This window comes from Triturus cristatus, chromosome 7, assembly GCF_964204655.1.
Source record: "Triturus cristatus chromosome 7, aTriCri1.1, whole genome shotgun sequence".
In the NCBI taxonomy this organism is placed as follows: Eukaryota; Metazoa; Chordata; class Amphibia; order Caudata; family Salamandridae; genus Triturus; species Triturus cristatus.
The window spans coordinates 495,019,093-495,045,248 of record NC_140590.1 but is presented as its reverse complement, the minus strand read 5'-3'; the positions used below and the strand labels follow the sequence as shown (position 1 = coordinate 495,045,248).

Sequence of the window (26,156 nt, the reverse complement as noted above, 5' to 3'; positions counted from 1 at the left end):
TTTTGTAAGAAGTAAATCAATAAGCGCAGGGCCCAAACGAGTTTCTTAAGAGGACTCTGTCAGTTCTGCCGAATGCAGGACTGCTGCATGCCAGATACTTAGTCTGGATACCACCTCAGGCCTCTTTCTCCCACCACCGTACACTTCTTATTTCTCAATATCACTATTGCAGGTTCATCCGTACTTTTCCCCTATGTCACTATTTTCTTATTTTCTCTTTCTTTTTTCTTTCTCCTCTCTCTGCCTTTCTCTCTCGTGCTCTGTTCAAAGTCTGATGATGAGGCCTGTTCTCGTAAGGTGAGTGTCTGCGCACAGCAGCTGCAACCACCAAGCACTGTATAGGTGCCATCTGGGTATGTGGTGACTGTTTCTGGGAACACTGCTTCGTCCCAGGCTCTGTGATGGATGGCACGGTTGGCACCTGGACTTGCACCTGCAGATAATATGCCTTGACCTGAACAGATGATAGCGCCAGCTGTGCCCTGCAAGTCTCATAAAGTACAAAATGGCGCATGAGGTTGCACCTGGCGTTTGACGGCAGTACCTTGCCATGCGAGGTTGAACCTTGGGCATGTGGGGATGTACCAGGCATAAGACAGCACCCTGGGTTGTCACTGGCAAACAATGGCAGCAGCTGAGTATTTGATGATGTACAAGGCACTGAAGTGTATGGGGGAGCTGTGCATGGGATTACCAGGCTACACGGGCCAGAAGATGGCACGGGATACTTTCTCTTGACAATAATGGGTATCTAGCTCTGAGCCTGGCATTTGATACAATTGTCTGTACTCGAGAAACTATAACGAAACCTTTTAGGTCGCACCTGGCTTATGCAGCTCTAACAAGGCATCGATGGTAACACCTGGAGCTGTGAGCTTGTAGCTAGGCATACGCGGCCAGCAACACTTGGCAGTAGACAGCATCTCCTCAGTCTCTGAGTCTGTATCTGTCACACACTGGCTCTACCTGGGCAAACGACGCGGTGCCTGGGTATCTCATTCTGTAACGAGAATGTGAGGATTTGAGCCTGCACCCGGTGACGTCAGACACGTGATAGCTTTAGCTGGGCTTGTCATCATTGTAGACCAGCGTGTGATAACTGTACGCTGTACCTGATCTATGACAGCAGTGTATTAGTTAATGGAGTATATGCTTCTGTAAATCTGTTGCGTTTCATTACTTTTAGAAATGTTGTACGTTGTTGTATTTACTTCAACAGTCTCCCGTTCCGTGATGTCATCAGGTCAAATCGTGCGAGGCAATATACTGTGATTTCATTAGGCCCGTGGCCTCTGTGTATTGCACTTCCTGTGATGTCACCTTTGCCACAAATCAAGAGGTATCACATGATATCCTTTCATCGGGAGTCAAAGGGGATGGGGCTTGTGTTGTCCCTGTGAATTTACTAAGCAGGGTCCCTATACTTTTCCCTATGACTGCGTGTCCACAACAGGAGAAAATTGGTTTTGATAACAATTAAAAGGAGGCGCAGATCATAGAAAACAGATGGAACCTCCAGGTCGAAGGGCTTATCCTTTCCAGGTAATTCTGTTGATGACACATCCGCATCATGTATTTGATCTGATTTCATAAAACATAAATATTAGACTTCTGAAAGCCTCTCCAAGCGGATCACAGCTCACAAACGAAACGCTGCTGTCGAGAGAAGCCCGCAGGTTGACAATGTGTTACTGCTGAAAGGGGTGCAGGCAAAGGGTTATATCGGGATGTAAAGGTTCGCCCTTTTATTCTGCCATCTGGAGGAAAAGGTCACAATCACAGAATAAAGGACTGCAACCGGTGTGCATTAAACATGATATAAATGATTAGACCGTTGAAGCAGGACTAAAACTTAAGGTCTGAACACTAACGCCCTTTGAACTACACGGGCTGTTGAAATGCGGAGACTTTTCTGTTGAAAAGCGCGGCAGACATACAGCAGTCAAGAACAACCGCTGTGCCTTCAAATCACTACCAGTGCCTTGCCATTGTGTCTATAAGGAAAGCGCTAAAAGCAACACACTGGTGTAAGTGCCAAAGGGAAGAATTCCTAACATGCTAAGAAGGAACGCAACACACACCGCTGAGAGAGACCCTGGCCCTGTCTGTGAACAGCACCGAGCAGCGGGATCGGGATCTCCCTCCACGTCAGACAGAGGCAGGCAGAAGAAAAGGCTCACGAGCGCGCGCGGTCTATGAATGAAAAAAGATGACGCTGTGTGTGAATGTCCCGTCCACTCTTCCCGCATCTTTGTTTGAGAGAAGCCACGCGCGCAGCAGAAGACGGCAGTCCAGCGTCAACGCACTGTGCCTGGGGTGGAGGGGACTTCGGACACCTGAGACTGCCAAGTCCCCTCTGCCACTGGTAGCGCAGGATGAATGAACAGCCTATCGGCAGCCGACAGGAAGGGAGCAGGACGCAAGGTTTGTGCCGGGGACAGGTGCCGAGACGGTGCAAGGAGCTCACTGCTGCCTGAGAGGGAGGGCTTGGGGAGAGCCCACCGGACCCCGAACATCAGGGGGAGGAGCCCAGAAGAGGACGGGGACAAGATTCAGCACCGAGCGAGAGGCACGACAAGCACTCATCGGCTGCACCCCCAGGTCAGTGCCACTAGTCTCCCTGCACCTTGTAATAGTCCAGCCCTCTCCCGCTGTTATGGACCACGACAGAGGGCGACCATCAGTAGCATCAGGGAGGGGGTGAGGCACCCAGCTGCATCCCAGGGTAATTACCGACTCCGGTCCTTTCTCCCCTCACCTTCCGGTCAGATACCTGCTACCTGAACCGTCAGTCCGATTCCCTGCAGGTTTAGTTTAGAATCTCTCGTGTTGCATCTCTTAGCGTTCTTTTCGTAAATCAGTTGTTCGGCGTCTTTCCTCTTGCACTCCCTTGTCAATTTCTTTAGTCTTGTATTCCGTAGTCAGTTTCTCTCGTCTTGCATCGCCTGACCACTTTATCTCGTATTGTACCCCCTGTCTGGTCTTTTCTCTTTGCACCTCCTGCTTAGTTCATCTCCGTTTGCTCCTCCTGTTCATTCAATCTTTTCTTGTGTCTCTTGGCCATTTCTGCGTTGTCAACCCCTTTCCTTACCCTTCCTTGACAGCCAGTCCCCCTTGCTCCTGCACTTACTGGTCAGCCCCATCCCCTTACCAGTCCTGCGTTCCTGCACCCCCCTCGTCAGCCCCACTCTCCCTGCAGGTCCCAGTGTCCCTACACCCCCTGATCAGCCACTCTGTCCCTGAATGTCCCTGTAGTCCCTATGTTCCTACACTTCCAGCTCAGCCCCTTTCTCCCCTCAAGCCCCTGTGGCGCAGTACCCCTGGTCAGCCCCTCTCTTCCTTCATTCCCTTGTCGGTTCTTGCACCCCCTAGTCAGTACCTGCCTCCTTGAATCCCTGATTAGTACACCCTTCTTCCATCTCATGTCCTGTTCATCTTTTTTTTACTCCCCTGGACAGGTACTTCCTTTTTGGACCTCGGAATACTGCAGACTTTGAGGTTCGTGCTGAGATCCATGCTGCATCTACACTGACCCCCACCCCATGCCCCCATGGAGTCCAACCACTCCATCCCCCTAAACTTGTCCACTTCAGGATCCCAGCGCAGGGAGGACCTAGTCATTGCCTCAGCCTTTGGAACTGTGCTGTCCTTCATGTATGTATCCGGAGTGGCTGGCAATGTGTACACACTAGTGGTGATGTGCCACTCCATGAGGTATGCTGCCAACATGTACATCTCCATTGTCAACCTGGCGTTGGCTGACCTCCTCTACCTCTCCACCATCCCCTTCATCGTCTGCACTTACTTCGCACAGGACTGGTACTTTGGGGAATTGGGTTGCAAGGTGCTGTTCAGCCTGGACCTGCTCACCATGCACGCCAGCATCTTCACCCTGACCGTCATGTGCACTGAGCGCTATGTGGCCGTCACCAAGCCGCTGGACACAGTCCGGAGATCCAAGAGCTACAGGAAAGCCATGGCTGGGGCTGTGTGGGCTCTTTCCCTGCTCCTCACCCTGCCCATGATGATCATGGTCCACCTGACCCAAAGTCAGGCCAAGGGAGGCAAGAGGATCTGTGCCCCCACCTGGAGTGCTGAGGCCTACAAGATCTACCTGACTGTACTGTTCAGCACAAGCATCATGGCCCCGGGGGTGGTCATCGGCTACCTCTACACCAAGCTGGCCAGGACCTACCTGGAGTCCCAGAGGAATCCCATTAACAGGAAAGACAACAAGCGCTCCCCGAAGCAGAAGGTCCTCATCATGATCTTCAGCATAGTGCTGGTCTTCTGGGCCTGCTTCCTGCCCTTCTGGATCTGGCAGCTGGTGCCGCTCTACCACCGCTCCATACAGATGTCCTCCGAGACTCAGAAAAGCATCAACTACCTGGTGACCTGCCTGACCTACAGCAACAGTTGCATCAACCCCTTCCTCTACACTCTGCTGACCAAGAACTACCGGGAGTACCTGAAGAACAGGCATCGCAACTTCTACCGGTTCACCTCCTCCTTCAGGAAGAGGGGGTCTACCCTGCAGTGCTCCTCTTGGGGGAAGTCCATGTCCTCAAGCAACCAGTTTGACTATGCATCCGAGTCCATGGTGATGACCACGCTGAAGGACCACAGCTGATGCAGAGGACGGCCTGACTCAGCCGAGAGCACAGAACAAGGGGCGCGTGTAAGGTAAGGTCTGCTTTACTGTCCAGTTTCTGGAGGGTGGGGCAGGGGAGATCCCTGAAATTATTGGGATTCAGAAAGGAGGGATAATTTGACAGAATTAAAATATGCAACTACGCAAATATATATATATAGACACACCATTTATCCGTAAAAATAGCCAATTGCCAACTGTCAGGAAGGAGTAGCTCATCCTTTTCTGGCTTTTTCTTTGCTTTCTGGTTCATGTAAAATGGAAAGAAAAATGTGATTTCTGCATCAGTCTGTGACTGCTTATCTGAAATACCTTTTTATAGAGGTATCCGCCACACTTAAGCACCCCCCATGTCGGAAGCGAACCCTTCAGGCAGTCATTTTATTTTTTACAGAGTTTTATACAGAGCACACTTGACCCGAATCCGGTATCAGAGCGCTTTGCATAGCACCAGTTGCGTTACATTAGGACACATTCAGTGATTTGCCCAGAATCACAGGGTGTTCAGCGTCATTGTCGAGACTCGAACCTGGTTCCCCAGATTCGAGGTCGACCGCACTTGAGCTCACACCACTTTAAATGGTGGCACTCACATTCCTGTTTGTATGTAGAGATTAGTAAAACTACAAGTACCAGAATGCAGAGGGTGTGAGCTAAAGAACAAGGTCTGGCTGAGCGTCTCATTCTGACAATCCGACTCGCTGTGCTATATCAAATAATTAAACGTGGAACGTTGAATGTGTAAAATTAATATGTTAAAGGGAATATTGTAGATATTGGACACTGCATTAGCACATCTTTCTAATGAGCAATCTGACCTTGGCAGCAGATTATATTAGTGTAGATTATGCCACATTATGATCAGGGAAAAAATGTGAAATGTGTTTTCATACTTAAAGACATGAGTCCTTACAGATGGTAGAAATACACTGTACATATCAGGTCGTGTGATATGACCCAGCTTAACACAACAGGATGGCAAAATAGTTGTAACACAACCACCCAGCCCCGTTCTAGCCGCAGCCTCCCCGAGCGTGGGCTGGCTGGAACATGTCTGCGGGGCTGATTTTACTTTCCAGTGCGGCCCTGACTGGCCAGGCCAGTAGTCCGTTGCTGAAGTGGCTGAGAAAGGTTTTTGGTTGGCATCACGGCTTATAGTTTGGCATCTCTAGGGAAGTCTGATCCAGCTAACACAATATTCGGGCACACTTGCTTTTTCTGAGCAGCAGTGGAGATGAACAGTGATATACCAAAAAAGAACCGCGGTGCTTGAGGGAGGAGGGAATGCATTTCTTCCTTTAGGCACTATTCGGATTTCAAGTTTAGGCTTCCTCTCCTGGGGCAAAAAATCCGGCACCGTTCACTGGATGAGAAAATGCAACTCAAACGCGCTGTCTTTCGTCACTAACAGTGTTCAGGGAGATGTCATTCAAGTCAGACTTAATGAAAAGAACGTGGTGTCAGCAGAGTCAAACGAAGTGCCCCGGAAATCCTGCTTCTAGCAGCAGCGGCCCATATTGAGGATGCGCGCGCCCTCGGGGACGTCCGAATGAAGCACCTGGTACAGGATGGAAGCGACTTCCTGCAGCGAAAACTGCACCGTCTGTAAAGAGAGAGAGAGTAGGAGGGGCTGGGGGAATGGGGGCGGGGTGGAGAAGGAGAATGACAGCGATGGGGAGAGAGTGAGAGGAAGAGATGGTGAGTGGGGAGAGAAATAAGAAGGGATAGACAAGGCTAGTGAGAGAGATGGAGAGAAAGAGTGAGAGTGTTAGAGGAGCAGAGTGTGAGTGAGGAGAAACAGAGAGAGAGAGAGGGAGACAAAGCTAGTGAGAGAATGAAAAGAAAGGGAGAGAGATAGAGAAAGTGAGAGAGATGAAGGAAGAGGGAAAGAGAGATGGCTCAGGTGGGGGCTGGGCGAATCTTTCTCTAGTGCGCGGATCACAGAAATGTTATCCAAGAAGGAGCCTGAGCCTCTACCACCTGCTCGGTACCTCTAAGATGAGGCCTCGCTCGGGTATTTTCGGCGAGTTATTACATACGTCAGTAGAGAAAAACAAACTTCTTCAGCACGCTCTCGCTCTCCACCTTATCTTTTAAAGGACCCACCAATGGCGGCCCTTGCAGGGCAGCACTTGCTGTTAGAGTTGCGCTTGATCAAGGTGGGCCGCATGGCATGGGTGACGCAGAGGGTCCACCGAAATCAGTACAAACTCCCCATCCCCACAGGAAGAGGGGCGCCAGCACATTGTTTTTAGGTCGAGCATTCAAGACCTCTTGTATATACTTTAGAATATACTCATATATTAGTATATACTTATATGTGTATGTACTTAGTGGGCTCTGAAGATCCGCCCTAGGACTTGTCTGCTTCCGCTTAGGGACTTTTTTCTATTCAACTGTCTCTATTTAACAGTCTTAATAGAAAAGGACCAGTAGAGGTCAGTAAAATACCAGAATTGCTTTCTACTGAGGGACTTTATATATATTTTTTTTTCTGGCAACTGCCTCTATTTAACTTTCTTGATAGAAAACGACCAGCAGAGGTCAGTAAAATACCAGAATCACTTTAGCATTCTCTAGATTATAGTCCATAGAAATTGTCTTCCACGAGCACCCGTAGACAGCAATATTTTTTTTCGAATCTTGTATTTTCAGTGATATGACCACTGAAGGCTCTGATTTTATATTAAAAACAGAGCTTTGGACTACACCATTTCCCGCTTAAAAGGCAATATTTTTCTCCTTGTGTTCCCATACCTAGCGTGTCACGCAGTTTGAAGCTTACTTTCCCTCCATGTTAAGGAACAGTAGATGTTTCAGCACCCAGGCTAATGTGCTGCATAGCTAAATACATATAAGGTCCAAAAGGCGAGACCGATTGCATTGCAAATGCTTGTTTTTCTTTGTGTCTCTTCAGACAAGTCCAGCTGCTGCTGCTCACATTGGTCTGGTAAATAACATTCATTTTACCGTGACGATTTTCCAATAAGTGTTCATTTTAGGCCATTAGCAGGGATGTGCTCCTATTTACCTTTGAAATGCTATGGTTGCGCTCTCACCATCCAGGCTGTTTAACACGTGATTGCCTACAAAAAAGAAGGACAAAGTCAGGAAGGAGTCTGACAGGAAGCACTATGATATCTACTCCTGGCTTTTCAGCCAAAAGCAAGTTGTTCTGTGGGGCTTGTAGTATTGCTTTTTAGCACGTTCATTATGGCTAGGGCAACTGGAATTACACAGCAGGAGAGGGCCAAATTATGCATCAGGGATTGACTAAATTATGAGGCAAGAAAAGGCGAATTAGGTGGCTTAACACGCCACGATTTCTGATAGTATTATTTTGACATTTTTAGGTCGAGCGGCAGTGCGCATGCCCGCTTGCTGCTTACCATAGGTTGACTCCTGCATTGCTCTTCTTTGCTGGCTCCTCATTGGTTCACGCTCCCGATGCCTCACTTCCGTTCAAGGCTGAGGAGCACTGGCAAAGTTCAGTTTCTTTACGCTGACATTTCTTTTCTGTTTTTGGGAGAACTCTTTTTCCTGTGCTGCCCTTCACCGTATATGTGTGTGTGTGTGTGTTCAGGTTTTTTGTTGCATCCCATGTGTTCGTCAGTCTTAAAGCAGCTGCGCGTTTGTAACCATCTTTTTTTGCCTGACTCTTTTTTTCTCTGCTGCCCCTCACCCCAGATATGTATGTGAAGTTTTTTTCTTGCACCCAGTGTGTTCGGCAGTCTTGTTTCAAGTTGTCGACTATTGAGCTTTTGCTCCCCCTATATCGGCTGTGTCTTCGGTCGTGAAACTGTGCAGCTCTAGTCAGTCTGTAGTGAAGTCTATGCTCTGGATTTTACTGCTTGCCCCTTCCATAGACAGTGAACACACCAGGGAAAGTAGAGGCAGAGGAGTAGCAATCAGGGCATGGTGTTAGCAGTGGCAGTAGTACACCTTCTGGTAAGGGAACAGCATGCTTTAATGCAATAGCCATTTAGAGACTGCTTTAGGTATTAGCCGACTGAAAACATTTGCAAAATTGTTACAAATAATTGTGATTTATTACGTGCATACATGGAGTAGTATGTGCTGCAACTGTTTTACATGACAACTCAGTGCAGGGTTTATGTGTGCATGATGCAGAAGGTGCGCACGACCATCACAGAGGCGGGGAGTGGGAAGATCAGAATGGTTGTATATTTAAATATGTTGCACACCCAAGGCTTTTCAAGTGCAGATGAGCCGCCTTTATCCCAGCCCTACCGCCCCTCATTTTTTTTTTTATCTGTTAGGATATGGACTCCATTTTGGCCAATACCTACGAGGAACTGTCCCGTAGCGCTTCAGCCACTTATTTCTAACGCCCTCTACCCCTGTATTTCTCCCTAGTCCTCTCTATCTTCTCTACTCCTCTTGCTAGCATTCCAGGCATAAGCCCCTTACCTCAGTGTCTCGTTACTGCTACCTCCCTCCTCCCTTGGTAGGTAAAACTTGTTACTATTTAAAATGCCAATAACTTTAACTAAAAAAAATGCAAGACCTATTGCATTTCCAATACTTGTTAACACTGTCTGGGCATAGGTTGCACCTCATTCGTATCAGTTTAACACCCAAATGTAGAAATAACCAACAGAAATGTGACCAGTCTATCTGTGCAAAGCGCCTTTCACTGTATAGCAACAAGTGTCACTGCATTTTTATTAACTATTGAACCGTTGAAGCTTGAAACAACTTTTTTCGTTAAAATCTGCAGATAATGCAGCAGATGAGGGATTATATGGCAAATGTGGCATTACCCATAATAATAACAAAAACCCTGTGGCCGCACAATCGCATAATTGCTGTGGCCCTAATTATGGTGGCAAAATACTATGCAACGAATATGTGACGTTATCCCACTATCAATTACCCCGCATACCATCACCCCACATTTTTTTTAACGCAATTACAATGACCCCGCAAATTATCACAACGCAAACTTTTACAACGACTATGCCTTTACCACGCATGCTATTACAACGCAAAGGCATGCGTGGTAAAGGTACACTTATTGTAAAAGTTTTAAAGGTAAGTGAGAGTAGACTACCCTACCCTACACCCTAATGTAGGACCCCTGCACGACCCTCCCTCGACACCCAGTCCTTTTCCCACATTTACACTACCCAGCACAACCCCCCAACACTACCATAAACCACTACTCTGCACTACACAAACACTACAACAGTACCCTAAAACACTACCCCCAGCACGACCCTACACTACACAAACACCACAACACTACCCTAAACTACACAAACACTACCCTAAACCTTAAAACACTACCCCCAGCACAACCCCCCGACCCACAGTCCTGTCCCTAGACTCAAACACTACCCTGCACGACCCCTGACACTACCCTAAACACTAAAACACTACCCTACACTACACAACCACCACAACACTACCCTAAACCCTAAAACATTACCCCCAGCACGACCCTACACTACACAAACACCACAACACTACCCTAAACCCTAAAACACTACCCTACACTAAACAAACACCACAACACTACCCTAAACCCTAAAACACTACCCCAGCATGACCCTACACTACACAAACACCACAACACTACCCTAAACCCTAAAACACTACCCTACACTACAAAAACACCACAACACTACCCTAAAACACTACTCTGCACGACCCCCCGACACTACCTTAAACCCTAAAACACTACCCTACACTATACATACACAACAACACTACCGTAAACCCTAAACACTACCCCCAGCACGACCCTACACTACACAAACACCACAACACTACCCTAAACCCTAAAACACTACCCTGCACGACTCTCCGACACTACCCTAAACCCTAAAACACTACCCTACACTACACAAACACAACAACACTACCGTAAACCCTAAAACACTACCTCCAGCATGACCCTACACTACACAAACAGCACAACACTACCCTAAACCCTAAAACACTACCCTACACTACACAAACACTTCTCTAAACCCTAAAACACTTACCTGTCTTTCTTCGTGGTTCCTCTCTCCTCCTGGTTCCTTCTTCACGAAGTCTGTTGTCTGTCTCTGAGGGCTGGTGCACGTCGTAGTCAGGAAACAGAAGAGCCTCTGTTTCCTCACAACGACGTGTTTCGCCCAAATTGTTTTTTTCACAACGCGTGTGCATTTACCATACATGCCTTTACAACGTAATTCGTTGTAAAGGCATGCATGGTAAATGTACACGCGTTATAAAAAAATGGGAGTGATGGTATGCGGGGTCCAAGTCCTCGCTGAGTAATGGTATGCGGGGTCTACGTTCGCGAAAAAAAAGTTTTGTTGTAAACGTGGATTACCCTATGCAACATGTTTATGGTTAAAATGCCAAACTTTACAGAAGATGTTATATATGACATGGAACCACTTGTCAGCTATGTTTAACATTTTTACAAAGTCGCCTAGGCCTTCTCATTAACTGCCTGTTTCACATGTAAAACAAAAAGTAAACTCTACTCACATAGTTTATGTGTGTTCACTCAAATAATAAATGAAAACAAGCACTGGCAATGCAAATCATTTTGTCTTTTGTATTGTAGGAAGTTTTATACAGAGTTTCACAACACAATACATGTACAATGTGTACAGTAGCACAACAAACCAGTCTAACACGAACAAGTAAAGGACAGATGGCAATAGCAAAAGGAACATCACCCATTTCACTAACATACAGGACAGGTACAACACAGGAAGCTAACACACAAAAGGGGAGCAAGAGGTGTTAAAGGGCTGTTGCTTTGTGTAAACAGACAAACATACAAGAAATACAACATTCCTGGAAGAAACATCCAGATCTCTTATGGAATTACCATACATTCATGTAATCATACAGGATGATGAACCCTTACCTGCTTAGTTTGGAGTGTGGCATGCTTCATCAATAGGTTACATATCTAGCACTGGTAAGCATCCAAGAGTGTTAAACTTTACAAGTTGTACTGTCTCCTACTTGTGGGTTGCCTAGTTTATGGCAGGTTATCTCCCTTAAGTCAAAATTATCCCTTGGTTAAATTGTTAGATGTGCATTAAAATTATGAGTGGTGAGCTAAAGTTTGTCAGGTTATGTCCCTTAAGTCAACATTCTCCCTTGATTAAATTGTTACATTAAAATTATGTGTGCTGAGCTAAAAATGTTTTTATTTGCTGGTGTTTCACTACCAAGTGATTAAAAATAGAAATGAGACATGGTCAGGATGCATAAGATGGTGGCTGCCATTTAATAGTGCTCCCTCGTCGCACCGAACATCCTGTGACATCCGGGAGCTGCTGAGGTCCCATTGACGGCCCAAGTCAGTGCACGGTTGTCCCGATCATTGGCAGGGGTAACAGAGGTGCTGAAGACCCATGATGTGACATCTGGGACTGGTGAGGGCCGTGTCCTGGGAGGGACTTGTGGCTTAAGATGGCTCCCATGAGGCTCCGAAGGTGAGGAGGTGGGCCCGGAGTGAGACAGAGGACTGGGGGAATGGCCTGGGAATGGCTCCTGGTGCAGCAGCCCCCGCCTCTTTAGAGATGTGGGGGCCCCGGGGGAACTGGAAGGTGGGGTTCTCCACCGGGGTAGGTGGCATTGATTCCCTTGGATGCTGCGATGCGGCCTGCCTTGGGCTTCAGGGTCTCACACAGTTGAGGAGTGGCAGCCGCAGGGGGTGACCTCCTTACCTTGTGCAGCTGCATGTGCCACTTGAGTGGTCTCGTGGGGGATAGAAGTGTGCTCTGGTGGTGCACCCCCGCACTATAAGGACTGTGGTTGCTTGTACTGCCCTCCCTGCCTGGATAGAGGTGTGGGGTAGCTCCTGGTGGCCTCCCTGTGGTCCGGGACGCCCAATGCCTTGATTGTTGTTGGGTGGTGTGCATCCACCCCACCCCAGCATTGTGACTGGGGCGAGCACTTTGGGAGCAGGCTGCACCTACAGTAGAGGGGGAACTTACTTCCTCACCGGGCTGCCAGCAGCCTAGGAGTCAGTGTCCAAAAAACAGAATGCGGCTGCTCGTGCCGACCACCCTCACAGAGGCACAGGGGCCTGGAAGGCTGCACTTCAGCATGCTGCTTTCCGGAGGTGACCACAACATCAGTCAACATGGTGAAGGAAAAACTTCAGCCCAAATGGGAATCTGAAAAGTTTTCCAAATCCTTGGTGCCACCGACGCAGGGAGATCACACCGCTGGGCCTGTGGCGGCTGCCGCGGAGGAGGTGGATGGGGGCTCACATTCGGGGATATAGGCTATCCTGCAGGTGATTGAGTCCTCACGCCATGCGTTGGAGACCTTGATTGGGGCAGTGGTCTTGCTTCTGTGAGACATGAAGAAAACAACTAGATAGGTGACCGAGGCTGAAACACGGCTCATAATGCTGGAAGGTACAGTGCGGGACCTGACCCCGACTGTTCAGAAGCTTCAAGGCCTCTCTGGGGAACTGGCCGCTCATGTAGAGGAAGCTGAGGGGCACTCCAGGCATAATAACTTGTGATTCTTGGGTTTCCCAGAGGGGACAGAAGGTCCATGACTGGAGTGGTTCCTGGAGGATTGGTTGTGGCCCTTCCTTACAATGGAACAGATATCTCACTGTTATCTTATCGAAAGGGCTCACAGGGTCCTGGTGCAGAAGCCACCTCCTATGGCAACTCCACGCCCGTTGATAGTGCGGGTCTCGAACTATAGGACAGATATCTGGTGCTTCGGGCTGTCAAGAGACCTATCCAAGGTCAAGTATAAATTCACATGAATCCTTAACCCTTATACCCTCACAAAACTGGTTCCACAGCAGTGGAAGGCCTTTGAGTCTGTGAAACAAAAACTGAGGGCCTTGAATATTAAGTACATGATGTGCTACCCGGCTAAACTTAAAATGCTTTTCCAAGGTAATGTTCTTTTCTTTAACTGTATAGGACAGCCCTGGGAGTGCCCGAAGGAGTGCCCACCCAGGCAACCAGAAGGGGTGACTACCCGCCCTGCAAGACTGCCTTGCCTGGGGAACCCGGAATGTAGAGAGATGGTGGCGGGGGGAGCCGAATGGCCCTGTAGAGATGATCGGGGAGCACTACGCCCTGGGGAGAGTCCTCTGTGGCCCATTTTTTGGATATTGACATTGGGCAGCCTATACCGGTCCCGGGGTTGCTACCTCATAGAGAAGCCAATGATTGAGCAGTACCCTACTGAGCTAATCTGCAAGCAGTGCTTGTGGTAGGAGCAAATATGGTGGAAGTGGGAGGTATGCTTGCTTTTAAGTTATGATTGAGAAGACTGTGTTGGGTTGGTAAATGGAGGGGGTGCAGGCTACAGCACTTTCCTGAGTTGGGGAGATGGGTAGTTTTATGCCCATGTCAGGGTAAACGTGGGGAAGGGGGTTGAGCTGGGGTTAATAGGTTCACTTATATTTGGTTGACAGCACACTAAACGATCCCACACAGCCCTGTCTGATTAGGACCTGACAGTTGCACCAAGTTAACACCTACCTGGGGGGAAACACAGAGTGACACTGTCTATTAGCTTTATGAATGGCAAAGATGGTAGACCCACCTCACAGTCCTCTTGTGGAACGTGAATGTACTGGGCTGCAAAATAAGGAGAAGGGTTGTCTCCCAATACCTCATTCGACCCTCCCCTAACCTGGTTCTCCTTCAAGAGACACACTTGCTATGGAATACTAGTAAGTGCATGCAGAGTGTGTTAAAAAATTGCCATCTCTGAAGGGTCACCCCAAACTTTTTCTCTTCCTAGATCTGGTTTAAATCCCTCGCCCGGGACCCATGTCAAGAAGAACGTTGGATTTAACCAGATCTATTGACTGGGTGTGAATGTTTTATTTGCTCTGTATTCCATCCATCATCTGTGTGTCTCTGCTTTCTCGCTTAAGTGTGCCGGTTATGCCCAGAAATGGGTCCTGGGCTCACTGTGTCACTGGATTCAAGCTAGTCAGGAAGCTCGTTTCCTGTCCAGGGAGGACCTGGCTAGGCAGTTTGGGCTGGACTGTTCCCATGAGGCACAGGTTCAAGACTGATTTGCATATGGCTGGGCCTAAACTAGGGTGGCATGGTGAGAAAAAGTATTTTGCCTTTCAGTGTGTTTGTCTTAGTCTCATCTGGTTGGTCTCGCCCGACTGGATGGGACAAAGAAAATACGCTGAAAGGCTGTTCGAAAGTAATAAACCAGAAATAGTGGTGCCAATTACGATCCTGGAAAAACCGGGTACGAACCGTTGGTCGGAGCGTTTTCTCCGTCCGACCCGTACCCGGTTGTAAAACTTTACAAACATGGAAGTACGAATCGCACGGAAACACCATTTCCGTACGAATCGTAAAAAACACCGACCGACGAAAATATACATACGAATGTGATCCGGGAATGCTCCGACGTGACGTCGGGATGCTATCAGGCAGCGTTTCACGACCCAGGAAGTACGATTCGAACCGACAGCAGTCTGGACGGCAATATTTTCACGGCACCCAAAAAGTGCCGGAAAAGCGAAGTACGCCGCGAAACGACCAGATTAGGGGGCCCGGTACGCGCCGTACCCCCTTCCAGCCCCCGTGAGTATGCGCCGAACCCCCCGTGTATGTACACCCGTGTACGAGTCGAACCCCCCCGTGTATGTACACCCGTGTTCGAGTCGAACCCCCCGTGTATGTACACCTGTGTACGAGTCGAACCCCCGTGTATGTACACCCGTGTACGTACGAGGCGAACCCCCCGTGTATGTACACCCGTGTACGAGTCGAACCCCCTGTGTATGTACACCCGTGTACGTACGAGTCGAACCCCCCGTGTATGTACACCCGTGTACGAGTCGAACCCCCTGTGTATGTACACCCGTGTACGAGTCAAACCCCCCGTGTATGTACACCTGTGTATGTACGAGTCGAACCCCCACCCGTGTATGTACGGTGCGTACCCCCAGCGTAGCGCTGGGGGTACGCACCGTACATATACGGGTGGGGGTTCGACTCGTACGTACACGGGTGTACATACACGGGGGTTTCGACTCGTACACGGGTGTACATACACGGGGGGTTCGACTCGTACACGGGTGTACATACACGGGGGGTTCGACTCGTACACGGGTGTACATACACGGGGGGGTTCGATTCGTACACGGGTGTACATACATGGGGGGGTTCGACTCGTACACGGGTGTACATACACGGGGGGTTCGGCGCGTACTCACGGGGGCTGGGGGGGGGTTCGGCGTGTATGCGGTCACATGTCTCCATGGTTGCTATAGGAGTTCGGTCCGTACGGTGCATTTTTCATACGGTTGTGACATCGGACGCACGGGATGGATCGTACTTGCGCGCTCGGACTTCACTTTTTACATTTGTACGTAAAATCGTCCGGGGATGTGTCGGACACTTTTTCCGACCCGAGGACGTGTGGGGAAATTTTCCGAATGCGATTCTTATGGTCTTTTTCCCATCCGAATCGTACTTGGCAGTTTGTACGCTACTTGTACGATTCGTACGGTAAAAAGACCGGATACGAGTCGTACGGGGAATTTTTTTCCAGGATCGTAATTGGCACCATAATGGCTAGGGAGCATGGAATTTTGAGAAGGAAGATATGCAAAACTGCCCTGATGAAGTTCCTATAAGGGATGAAATGCATTGGCTGGGTCTAAGAGTTATTGAAAATTGGATACCTAATAAAAAGAACGTTATATGAAAAAGACACCAACGTCGGGGGATTAATTGAAAAGAATTGGAAAAACGTGATATGAAAATTAATTGAAAAGAGTGATTACAGCTACAAGCTAATTAAAATTGGAAAAGTTCAATGTGAATGAGGATACTTTGTTGCCCTCTTACAAATGAGAAAATATATATAGCAAGTAATAATAAAACACTTACAAGTATTCCAAGTGTCAAATGCATGAGATAAAACCCAAGCAGAAAATAATAAAACACATGCAAATAATAATAAGAATGGATTACTCACATGTCAAATGCACAGGAATAAAACACATGCAAATAATAATGGGACACTCAGAAGTCAAATGCAAGGAAGTAAAACATAAGCAGATAATACTGTCAAATCACTGGAATAAGCACTTTCATGTGAAAGACTCAAATATATAGAGAATGTATACACAACATGAAAACATCACAGAGCAATGAAATCTATAGCCTATACATCACCTATTGAGAGAAATGAAAAAAGAAAACATCCCACTCTGAAGCTGTAAGAAGGCACATAATGAAATCATGCGAGAGCACAAAATGATGTTGTACATTCAAAATGGACTAATTGAAAACAACATGGAGTCAATGGTCACTATAATCTCACAATGTATGTTTGCATTCAGCACACATGATAGCCTGGGAGACAGTAGTGGGTTTGATAGGGATCCATGTGTACTTCAGAGACCTGCTTTGACGTCACCCCCTACATCAAAGGCACTTTTGGGTATAAGTACTCGGTCTCCTAGCCCCTTAAATCAGACCCTTCTGGATCTTGAACTGAAACTCTATGATAAGGACTGCTTTGCAGCTTAAAAGACTTAACGGGGCTGCTTTCCTGGAATAAATGATTTTCTGCTTGTTGCCCTGCTGCCTGCTGCTCCCTGACTCTGCTGAAGGAGAGCTGGACTCTGCCTTCCCTCCAGGTGATCTCCAAGAGTTTGCTGGCTTGCCTTCTGTTTTCTGAAGTCTCATGAATACAAAAGACTTCCTACCATTCTTCTGGTTCTGCTGGACTTGTTCTTCTGTGAGTCCTACCTTTGCCTGAAGTGCCCCTCTCCAAGTTCAGGGCCTCAGAAGTGGGTTCTGAAGCTGTTTTCTACAAAACAACACATCGTCACCATTGTGTTGGTTGGAACGGGCGCATCACCCTTCGACGCTGACACAGAGGCAGTTCAATGATAGCGGTTCCGCAGCCTGAGCGGCCAAATGACAACACTCTGCACAGCTAAACAAGGACACATTGCTGTCACTTCAGCGAAGCTCGATGACAACACAGTGACCGGACTGAGTGGAAAAGATTGACGCATCGTGACCTCATCGTTGACACTTTGCTCTATCCAATGTACTTTCTCAGCAAGCCCTGCGTGGCTTCTGTAGCCGGCATCCATCGCGGTCAGCCTTTACTTTAAATTTGCACCGGTCCCTCGAGACGTCAAGTATCCTTTTGACCGCTAGTGACTTCTAAGCACTATTTGAGCATTTATTCTTTACAATTTCATATCTCGACTTCTACTGATTGCATATTTGTTGTTCTGGTGTTATTTTGCTCAGATAAATATTCTCTATTTTTCTAAACCTGTGTGGATTCTTTTTCTTTTTTAAAAAATATCTTTATTTGCATTTTGTCAAACATACAGATTACAATTAAATGAAAAAGGGGGAAAGAGAAGGGAAGGAAAGGGGAAGAAAAGGGAAGCGGGCAGGGGGAAGAGAATCTTGGTGAGATAGGGAACAAATAACCATTACAAGTGCAATACAGGGATTCAGCTCGTTCTGTCGGAATATTTGCAAACTATGATTAATATTCATTCTATAAAGCAGGTAACTGAGCACAGATTACATTCCTTTTTGTATTACACACAAATTAGTTATCGAAAGGATAGCACTTTAGTGTCAAAGTTAATATGAGAAAGATATTCGACCTTTCTCAGTATTACACATAAATGTCTGTACCTGGTTATCCAGTTTGGTATCAAAATTGAGGCAAAATTAGATACAATTTATATTACTACAATCAAACATAAAAACAAACAATGAAAACCATCATCAAATCGCAACGCCCGGGTCAGAAGTTTTAGGGGAAATGTGCTGCCAACTCAACCGTACTATATTAGACATACCACCCTGTCCTCCTGGTGATTGGAGAAATAAACGGCTGATGTGTGGATTCTTTTTGTGGTATATTTATTGTGTGTGTATGATGCACAAATACTTTACACATTGCCTCTTTAGATAAGCCTGACTGCTCTGTGCTAATCTACTCGAGGGTGCTCGCAGGTTATCTTTTATTGTGTATCTAGCTTACTCTGACCAGAGTGGTGTTTCCTGCCTGGCCTGGGTGCATACCTCTGTCAACCAAGAATCCCATTTCTGACAGATGAGCAAATACATGATGATAGCCCACGCCAGCTACACGAAAGGTTCTAGAGGTGTGGCTATAATAGCTCTCAAAACTTCACCCTTTAAGGTTGCGAAATCCTCGATCAATCAGGAGGGCTGCTTTGTGGCTGTCAGGAGGAGATGGCACAGATGGGAAATGCTGGTCATAAACCTATACTTGCCCAGAGATGGCAAAAGAGAACTCTGAAGGTGGTGGTCCTATTCTCATAGATGCGCATAGCAACATCTGCATGGTGGTTGGGGACTTTAACAAAGTCTTGGACAGGCGCCTGGAGAGACACTCACCAAGAGAGACACCCCCTGCTCCTCCTTCGGAGGTGCAGAACTTTTATTCTAAGTGGGGGCTTAGTGATGCCTAGCGAAGCTTACACCCCCAGGAGATACAGTACTCATTTTTCTCCAGGGCACATGGAGACTGGAGTTTCCATGGATGGTGAGGGCAGAATACCTGGCAAGGGGGATATCAGATCACCCCCCCCCTGCTGATCACACTGGGGGGTCCTGCCACATGACAAAATCTCTATTCCTGGTGACTGGATTCTTGGGCTCTGAAGGTCGTAGAAGTGGTGGAGTCATTTAGACTGGCCTCCCAACAGTATTTTGATGAGAACGTGAGGACAGTGTTCAACCCAGTGACTTTGTAGGAAGCCTATAAGGTGGTGTTCTGAGACAGGGCCCAGAAAATAATTGCAATAAAGTAATGTCGCAGGTAGGAGGAAACACTGCTCCTGGATTGGTGACATCTGCAGCTGGGTTGGGCATGGGTGACCACGGGGTATGAGCCCTCCCATGTGCTCCTGCAGATAATGAAGACCCGACATCACAACCACATGACACAGGCAGCGCAGCAGCACTTTCTGGGGGTTCAACTTCACCTTCATGGTACGGGAGACAAAGTGGGCTGTCTCCTTGCCTGGTTGAGTAGGAGAGAGGAGGATGCGCGATGGGTGGCTGAGACAGAGACCAATTTGGGGTGGCTGGTTTGCTCCGACATGAAGATCACCCAGGCATTTGCGGCTTACTATAAGGGGTTATACACAGCTGGGCATGACCGTGCGGCCTTTAAGGGCGCTAAACCTTTGGCAGAGGTGTGTCTCCCCGGCCTGGACTCATCGGCTAGGGCTGCCATTGAAGCTGCCCTGACGCTCATGGAATTAAGTGATGTGGTCCAGGCGATGGACTCTGAGAAAACGCTGGGCACCAATGGCCTCCCATAGAAATTCATAAATGCTTTGTGGCCTTGCCCCATCTTCTGAATGTATACAAGGGAGCAAATGAGGAGGAGACCCTCTCCCCAGACCTCAATCATTCTATTAGCATGGTCATCCCAGAGAATGGCAAACCTCCTACTCTTTGCTCTTCATATAGACCCATCTCCCTGGTCAACACTAAAAGTAAGATATTGGCAAAGATAATCGTGTCCAGACCCGACAGGAGTGATCTCTGACCTGGTCCATGCAGACCAAGCTGGCTCCCTGCCGAGGTGGTTCATGAGGCTCACCCTTCACAAACTGTTTTTATGACTAGACAGATACAAGGTGGATTCTTCCCTCCGGCGATACTATCGTAGGATGATGAAAAAGCGTTTGGCTCTATTGACTGGTTTTATCTGTTTGAGACCCTGAAGCACCTTGCCTTTGACCCCAAGTTCTGCACATGGGTTGCACTCCTGTATAAAGCACCCACAACAATGGTAAAGGTCAATGGTGTGGTCTCTGAGCTGTTTGCGGTCGGGAGGGGAACAAGACAGTTTTACCCGCAGTCATCTCTCCTGTTTGCCCTCTGAATGGAGCTGCTGGTGTGCTGGTTGCACCACAGGGGGGACATTTTGGAGTTTCCCTAGTTTAAGCAGAACCAGAGAATAGTTTGATGTATGCAGATGGTGTCTTGGTGTAAATGACTGATCTAGAATGGTGAGTCCCTGTGCTGTCTATGCTTTGCTCCTTTGAGTCCTATTCGGGGTTCCGTATTAACCGTGATCAATCCATTGTTTTTTAGCTGAGTTGCTGGGAGGGCCTGGATCCCATGATGTAGGGTCTCCAGGTTGCAATGGCTGGGTTTAGATATCTAAGTATTGAGATTTCTATGGACCACACGCAGTTTATGGAACATAACCTCCAGCGGATCGTGACAGGGTTGCGCACGGATGTAGAGCGCTGGCGCACACTCACTCTGATGATCTTGGGCAGGGCAGCCCTGCACAAAATAATCACTCTGCCCAAGTTGCTTTACATCATGCAGAACACACCGTATTTGTTCCCTGACTCTTATTTTGACAGTATTGATAAGTGGCTTTATATTCTGTTGTGTGATGGTGCCACCCCAAAGATAGCCCTGAGGACACTATGCAGATCTGTGAATAATGGGGCACTGCACTCCTGGACATTAGGGCCTATCATTGGGCAGCTCTGCTTTACTTCCTCAATGAGTGGGGTTATTGCCCACACAGTGAACTGGCATACCGGATTGATCACAAGTCTATGGGAAGACGGGCATATGTCCACTATGTCTATGGGAAGAGGGACAGACAGCACCTGCCTGAACCGACTGGGACCACATTGAAGGTTGTAGGATGATGCCACGGGTGCTATGGGTTGGAAGGGTAGGATCACCCTAGCCACCCTACTTCAGAAGGGTACTGTATTGCCGGAGACTGGGAGGCTAGCCGGTTTGTGTCAAGGGGAACACATTGGGATCGAGACCCTGGGAGATGTAAGAGAGGTCGGGGAGATTAAATCCTTTGTGGCCCTGCAGAAGGAATATGCTCTTGCTGAGACCCAACGGTTTAAATACTTGCAACTTACAAATGCTTGCAAGGGAGACCACTTCCTGGGTTTGGACCTTCCTGCCTGCTCCCCGCTGGAGACATGAGTGTTGGGGGAAGCACTGGTTCACAAAGCGGTCTCCTGCCTTTACCGTACAATACAAAATAATGTGCCGGACCACCTGGGGGTGCTGTGGGAGAAATGGGAAAGGGTAGTTGGGGCCCTGGATATGTGGACTGGGAGGCAGCGCTGATGCATGCCAAGAAAGTAGCCATTAGAGAGAGCCAGGCTGCTTTTAATACATTGTAAGATTCTCCACAGGGCATATCACAACAGATCCTGTCTCTACAAAATCGGGAAAGGGAGCACCAGAATGTGCCTCCGCAGTCACACAATTGAGGGCGCATTCCTCCACACGCCCTGGAGCAGCCGAAAAGTGTCGGACTGTTTGCAAAGGGATAGTTGGCAAACTGGAACAGATTTTGGGGACCCATTCCAAGATCAACGCAACTGATTATCCTGGGTATACCAAGTGACGTAGATATTCCCAGGAAGCAATTGCTGTTTTTTATGTTGGGTTTTGTCGTAGCCAAGCACAACCTGGCCAGGTGCTGAGGAGGGAGATGTCACACCCACAAGGACCTTGCGGTGGTAGGGGTGAATTATTGTGTGTAGGCAGATTAAGTGGTGTACAAAAGCCAGGGTTGCCTTAAGGGATTTGAGGTGGTCTGGGGGCACTGGGTGGCGTATCAAGGCTTGAAGGATAGCTTTAACGATGCCCCAGGGATGTGTCCATGCCCTACCGGCGATGGCCATAGCGCATGGGTTGGGTGGCCAACACCCTGGTTGCAACCTGGAACACCTGCTATGTTGCTAAGTGCTGGGCACGTGGTGGCTGGTTCACTCTGCATACTGAAACAGGACTGTGGTTGCGCTATGGGATTAATGCATGTATGTTTTCTTTTTCTTGTGTTGTTCTGCAAAACAATAAAATATATTTAAAAACAACAAAACAGAAGAATTGAGCAACAGACTCTACTTACCTTCTACTGTTTTTTGTCAACATGTTTCGGAGCTTGAATACTTCCTCTCTGGCATCAGGTATCTTCCTCAGGACTATTGGCATCTCACATCAAATAGTGCTGCAGGTGGAGGCAGGTGGGTTCAATTTTACTAGGCCTCACTCCTTCAAGAGGCACAGTACTGCACTATTGGTGAGGCTGTGGGCATGTGAGACATGTTTAACAGGAAGAAACACTGTAATCGTAGTCTGCACCTGTTGGACCAAACCCTTTTTATAGGGTCTCCCCCAGATTTTTGCCTTCTGTTGCGGAACCCGTTTTTATTGGTTTTAGTACTGTGTGCACTTTAGCACTCCCTAAAACATGATAAAATTGGCTTGCACCTAATTGGCACATTTAATTTACTGTTAAGTCGTTAGTAAATTGTACTATATGTACCCTGGGCCCATAGATTTAATGGGCCAGGGTACATATCCGTTTTTATGGATTTTTACAGATAAATAAAGAATGAAAACAATGTGTTTTCTGTCTGCACTTATTTTTAAAAGTGGATAAATTCAAAGGCAAGATGGCACCCGCCATGTCGGATGCTTAAACAAGCACTCCCGGACCCCTGTGCCTGAAATCTCAACCCGCACACATTCCGACTACGCTGCCTACAGTACGCGGCATGATCTGGACTGTCCTGGCAGTACCTCGGTTTGGCATGGCTCCAACCTCCGTGTTCTCTGTGTGTTGTTGCTGCGGCAGAGAGAGGCTCGCTGGCTGGGGGTAGAGCTGACCCGTCTGTGCTCCCAGCCCCTACCATGCCACCAAAACCAGCCAGAGGGAAACCACAGATACCGCTGAAACCGCATAGGAGCACCTCAGCACAACAGCGAAGCAGCAAGAGTAGCAGCATCGGTGAAACAGCGGGGTAGAAACGCGAGGGTGCGCTTGGAAAGGCTGAGGGTAAGCGTAATATACTCTCTCTGTTTCTTCCTGGGAAAGGGAAAAACCAACACCATCACTTACAAAATGCTCTTCCCAGTAACTATTTAGGTGGGCAGAAAGGAGAGCTTGGCAAGCAGCTGATCTCTGCCATGAGCCAGGTATACTCTAAGGTGGACACTACTTACCAGAGTATGGATTAACCTGGTAAACATAAGATACCAATCAAAATGGGGGGCAATGGTGCTTCTAATGTTCTGGCTGGGGGGACTGAATGACACCTTTCTGCACCCTCTGTAATGGACCATAAAGAGCCCAAGAAAATCAAAAAACTGCTACGAGGGAGGCTAAAATGGACAGCTCCTCAAACTTGGATAAACCAGGGGCAAACAACTACAGTGGCACCCAGACCGTGGTTAAGAAAACTGACTCTGGGGACAACTTCTTCTCCCTATCAGATCCCTCCAACTCATTAGGAGATGAGATCAAGTCGATCCTCAGGGCTCGCTCCAGGGGAGAGTCATTTCGTAGCAGTCACAGTGAGACAAGTAGTGTGCATCCTGAGGACCTGGGCACTGACACCTTGGAAACTGTCCCACTAACAGTGCGTAAGAGGAACTATCCAGGTGAGGGCGCCATTCAAGCTGTTGGTAACGATGCCCTGCTATGGGATTATTAGTTCTTGGCAGGTCTTGGGGCAGACGGGGCGTCCGCATCTAATCACACAAGGAAAGCCATGGTGGAGAAACTTGATGACATATCACTAGCTAAAATATACCAGAGTATAATGGTGCACAGAGAAAAGACACACATGGAGAGCTAACAGACTCAAGGAGTCTGCTGCAAACTCCAGAACTCCATACAGCATATTGCAAAATCCTATTCTGAATTTGCTGAAAGTTTTAATGAAGCAGAAGCCTGGATCTCTAGTCTGGAAGATGAGTTGGCGGCTCCTCTTCTTTGGAAGAACCTTCTCTGAGGCCTTTCTTGAACTCTCACAATGGAACTGGAACCAGGAGATACAAAGAGCTCACCGATTCCCCTTTACCTAACGAACGAGACTGGGATACACTACTCCTAGACCCAGAGCAATCCTGATATCTATTAATAATTTCTTAGCTCGCCAAGCAGTGTACGATCTGGCATGCCAAGACAGAAAGAGGGTTGGGAAGGGGTCTGAGTTTTTTGTTAGACCAGATTTCTGCCACCAGACGGTGGAAATGCGATGGCAATTGCAGCAGATCATCCCCCTATTTCAAGGGAAGGGGGCCCAAGCCTTTTTGCTTAATCCTGCGAAGCTGAAGGTTATTTATAATGAGCATGCTCGGTTTTCCACCTTGGAAGTGCAGGCTAAAGAGTTTTTGCAATCCATCTAGATAGGATTTCAGGCTCTAGGCAGTTTTCTTTGTCTTATGCATCTTTTTTCTTTTTCTCTTAATGAATTTGGTGATGGGGTATGATGTGCTAGATTAACATGTGTGATCGGGGGGGACTATCCGGGTAGTGGGAGCTTTTCATCTAAGGGACCATTGGTCCTAAGGCCTCGTTGCAGGGTGGGGGGCGGGGCATCGCCGGAAGCCCCGGGACGGGGAGTTGGAGAGTTGGGAAGGGAGTGGGGGGAGGTGGTGCCGGGGGGGGAGCATGGGTGGGGCTGGGAGAGAGGGAAAAATCAATCCATAACATGTAGAAGGTAAAGGAATATTGGTGTGTGCTTCTATTTAGCAGGGTTAGCGGCTGGAGGTGTTTGGCAGTGCAGAATGTGGGATAGGATGACTCTTTCAGGAATACGACTCTGCTCCTTTAATGTCTGTGGGCTGAATAATAATTGAAAAAGGCAGTGGATGGCTGCTAAATTACGAGTGATGCAACCCGACCTGGTTGGTTTACAGGAAACCCACATCCTCTGGGGCAAACGGAAGATCTTAGCTGAATAAGGCTACTCAGTGCTTACATGTAAACAACAATCTACGACAAATCGTGTGGTAGCTATTTTGGCAAAACATGGGATCCAGGGCACAGTTAGAACATTGGTGGATAAGCAAGGCTACTCGGTCATCACTGAGCCAGGCCTGGTAAGATTGCCTTATGCTCAGTTTATGGGTCTAATCTGGATGAGGCAATAGTACTTGAGAGGCTTAATGTAGAACCAGCATCATGGCCCACTCCTTTCATTTTATGCGGCGATTTTAACATACATTTGGGCTGCCAGGATCTATAGTCAGATATGAAGAACTATAAGGGCCAGAAACCCAAAGTTTTTAAGGCATTACAACACCTTTTGGCTGATCACGGCTTGACTGACGTATGGGCTGCATTACGGGATCCAGGCCTAGGTTTTACGTTTTATTCTTATACGCACAATAAGCTAGTAAGGTTAGACAATTTTTTTATGTTAAGGGCGCTACTTACAGGGGCTAAAATTCAGGTTTATCCTACGATAACTGCAGATCATAGCCCACTGGTGATTGATATCCCAGCAATCAATACATTATTTTCTCTGAGAACTTTCTCGTTTGATAGGAAACTCTTGCTGGATGCTTCATTCGTCAGCCATATGAAAAATTGGATTAGGCAATTTTTTTAGATCAATCGTGACTCGCCCTCATGTGCTTATGCATGGGATGCCTTATAGGCAGGGCTTAAGGGGGAAGTCCTCAGTTTTGGATTTCAT

General features: G+C 47.8%; 1 protein-coding gene across 1 annotated transcript in view; it reads left to right on the top strand.

Annotated features, from left to right (window-relative positions):
• The first annotated feature begins 2,532 nt into the window (after window positions 1-2,532).
• UTS2R (urotensin 2 receptor) overlaps window positions 2,533-26,156 on the top strand; it is a 375,701-nt gene continuing 352,077 nt past the window's right edge. The window contains exons 1-2 of the mRNA XM_085616864.1: window positions 2,533-2,601; window positions 3,459-4,683. Coding sequence (XP_085472990.1) covers window positions 3,551-4,630 — 1,080 coding nt within the window. The 5' untranslated portion in view covers window positions 2,533-2,601; window positions 3,459-3,550 and the 3' untranslated portion in view covers window positions 4,631-4,683. The remainder of the gene's footprint in view (window positions 2,602-3,458; window positions 4,684-26,156) is intronic.